The following is a 2,500-nucleotide window of genomic DNA, read 5'->3' as shown; positions in this document are numbered from 1 at the left end:
GCCAGCGAAGACCAACAACTTTAACGTGGAGACGCTGAAGGGACAGGCGGTACGCAAGCAGCTCTGGTAGGCCTCAGACGCCGTCTCTAGAGTCCTTCTAGAATACTCCGAAAAACACTCCATTGTTGTCAAAATAGCCTCGCTCCGAGCCTTTATCTGGTCTTTAAGATGGTAAGTAAGTAAGTAAGTAAGTAAGTAAGTAAGTAAGTAAAACTGTATTTATATAGCACCCTTCCCATCACGAGTGCACAGAGTGCTTAACAGTAAAAAACATAAAAGTGCAATCAGTACATTAAACTATTAAACTAAACATCAACATTAAAATACAGTCACACACGGCATAAGAAGGTAAAGTGCAGCGAACAAAAGCACAAAAAAGTGCAACAGTTCAAAAGCCTGTCTGAACAGGTGCGTCTTCAGCCGTCCCCTGAAAATGTCCACAGACGCGGCAGCTCTCAGCTCCTGAGCGAGCGAGTTCCACAGCCTTGGGGCCGCCGCCCCAAATGACCGACGGTCATTTAAGAGCCCACGTGTCTCGTCAGACCGCTTCCACTAGGGCTCACAGACCAGTTCATACTCAGGGACTGATGGAAACACACCCCTCTGCCGCTGACTGATCATGTGGTTTCTTTGCCCCGCCCCCGTGCTCCCCCCTCCCCCCGTAGGGACACGGCTCACAGCGTGAAGGAGAAGTTCGGGAAGCGGCTATACGAGGCTCTGCTAAAGTAAGTCAGTGCCCCGCCCTCCCCCGCCGTGGCGCTGCCCCGGGGCTCGGCGTGTCCGTTCAGCTTGACCACAGGTCGGTCTGGCCTGGCGGACCTCAGCGCTCTGGCGCCCGCTGACCCCGGAGGGCGGAGGAATGACCTTTGTGGGTCTCCTGAGTGATGAAGCAGCCACAGTATTTGTGATGGCTTGACAAGGCCGGTTAGAATGAGAATGTCTGTTTGTCTCTCTCTCTCTCTCTCTCTCTCTCTCTAAAGTGCTTTGGATAAAAGTGTTATATAAGTACAGTCCATTTACCATTTTACTAGCATAAATAAAAGTCTCCTTGATTGTCATGATTTGCTTTTACACAAGTGTATTGGTGCTCTCTCTCTCTCTCTCTCTCTCTCTCTCTCTCTCTCTCTCTCTCTCTCACAGGGGAGACCTCCCCGACATGAACACCATCCTGGACAGAGACGACTTCACCATCATGAAGAGAGCCATCTTCGCTACACAGGTACACATGGGGAACCATGTTCTGGTATCTACAAATACAGGTGGATAAATACACGGAATACATATATAGTCAGAAATACTGGGTACAAATATCAGGCAAAAAAAAGGCATCTTTGCAGACAGCACGGAAGAGCATGAGAGAGGAGAGGAATGACAGACAGCCATAGACTGAGAAAACATCATGGGAAGACAAGAGAGAGAGGACAGCCAGAGGCCCAAACAGGGAAATAGATACGTGCTGAGGAATCCCCCGACACTTTCTCAAGCTCTGTTATTCTGTGAATGGAGAGATGCGCCTATTAACACAGTCGTCGGATCAATGTGATCTATGATGGCGGAAACGTGATCGGTCCTGACCGGTCTACGTGACGGGGGGATTCCCCCCGGCTAAAAAACACCAGTGATTGTTTAACGACCCCGCGGCAGCGGACAGCGGGTCAATAGATCGGCTGAGAAGCGGTGATGTATCGCACTCAGTTGTTAATAGCCGCCGACAGGGAAAGAACCAATAAACACGCCCGTTCGCAATCAGATATTTTTTACGTTGACGTCAATATTTGAGGCATTTTTTTCATCACCTCTCTCACGTCTCTAAGCCTTGTTTATGTTGAGCAGCCCAAATAACCAGCAGGGACCTTCCGTCTGTCTGTCCTCGTTCACAAGCAGAGACAGAGGGAGGATAAACAGCTGCTAGCAAAGTGCGGTTCTCTGTCAGTGCTCAAGCTTCTATGAAAGCCAGTGCTCTCGCTGCACTGTGATCCATACATTTTGCACTTTTTGTCCTGTTTTGACCTTGCACTTTGTCTGTGTGTTGTCTATTGTTATGCACCAACAGTCTAAAGGAAATTCTCCTTGTTTGTCTGAAAACCTACTTGGCCAGAATAAATCTGATTCAGAATAGCCTACTATACGTCCAGCAATTCTGTATCTTGCTACTCAACATCATCTTACAGGTTAGCGTTGCCCTCAGAGTAAGAATGAGAATTCGACATTAGATATTGTCAGTCCCAGTTGTTAGAGACACCCCCAATTATCAATACAGTACGTCTGATACCCTGCTCTAAAAGGTTATTAGTTATGGATCAGTGGCTCATAGACTCTCAGTGACGCACAGCCATTCTCTTTTTTCCCCTTCATCACACACACACACACACACACACACACACACACACATGCACACACACGCATGCACGCACACACACACACACATGCACGCACACACGCACACGCACGCACCGCACGCATTCACACACACACACACACACACACACACACACACACA

At 48.6% G+C, this 2,500-nt stretch overlaps 1 protein-coding gene across 3 annotated transcripts in view; it reads left to right on the top strand.

Annotated features, from left to right (window-relative positions):
- The window catches only part of gys2 (glycogen synthase 2), a 12,765-nt gene that overhangs the window by 5,081 nt on the left and 5,184 nt on the right, over nucleotides 1–2,500 (top strand). For all 3 annotated transcript variants that reach the window (XM_084447523.1, XM_084447522.1, XM_084447521.1), the window contains exons 8-10: nucleotides 1–66; nucleotides 666–725; nucleotides 1,141–1,219. The exon at nucleotides 1–66 is cut by the window's left edge and continues 41 nt beyond it. In XM_084447523.1, coding sequence (XP_084303649.1) covers nucleotides 1–66; nucleotides 666–725; nucleotides 1,141–1,219 — 205 coding nt within the window. The remainder of the gene's footprint in view (nucleotides 67–665; nucleotides 726–1,140; nucleotides 1,220–2,500) is intronic.

Source organism: Borostomias antarcticus (assembly GCF_949987555.1).
Source record: "Borostomias antarcticus genome assembly, chromosome: 13".
Classification (NCBI taxonomy): domain Eukaryota; kingdom Metazoa; phylum Chordata; class Actinopteri; order Stomiiformes; family Stomiidae; genus Borostomias; species Borostomias antarcticus.
The sequence above is the reverse complement of the archived record's forward strand: the minus strand, read 5'-3'. Positions and strand labels throughout refer to the sequence as shown.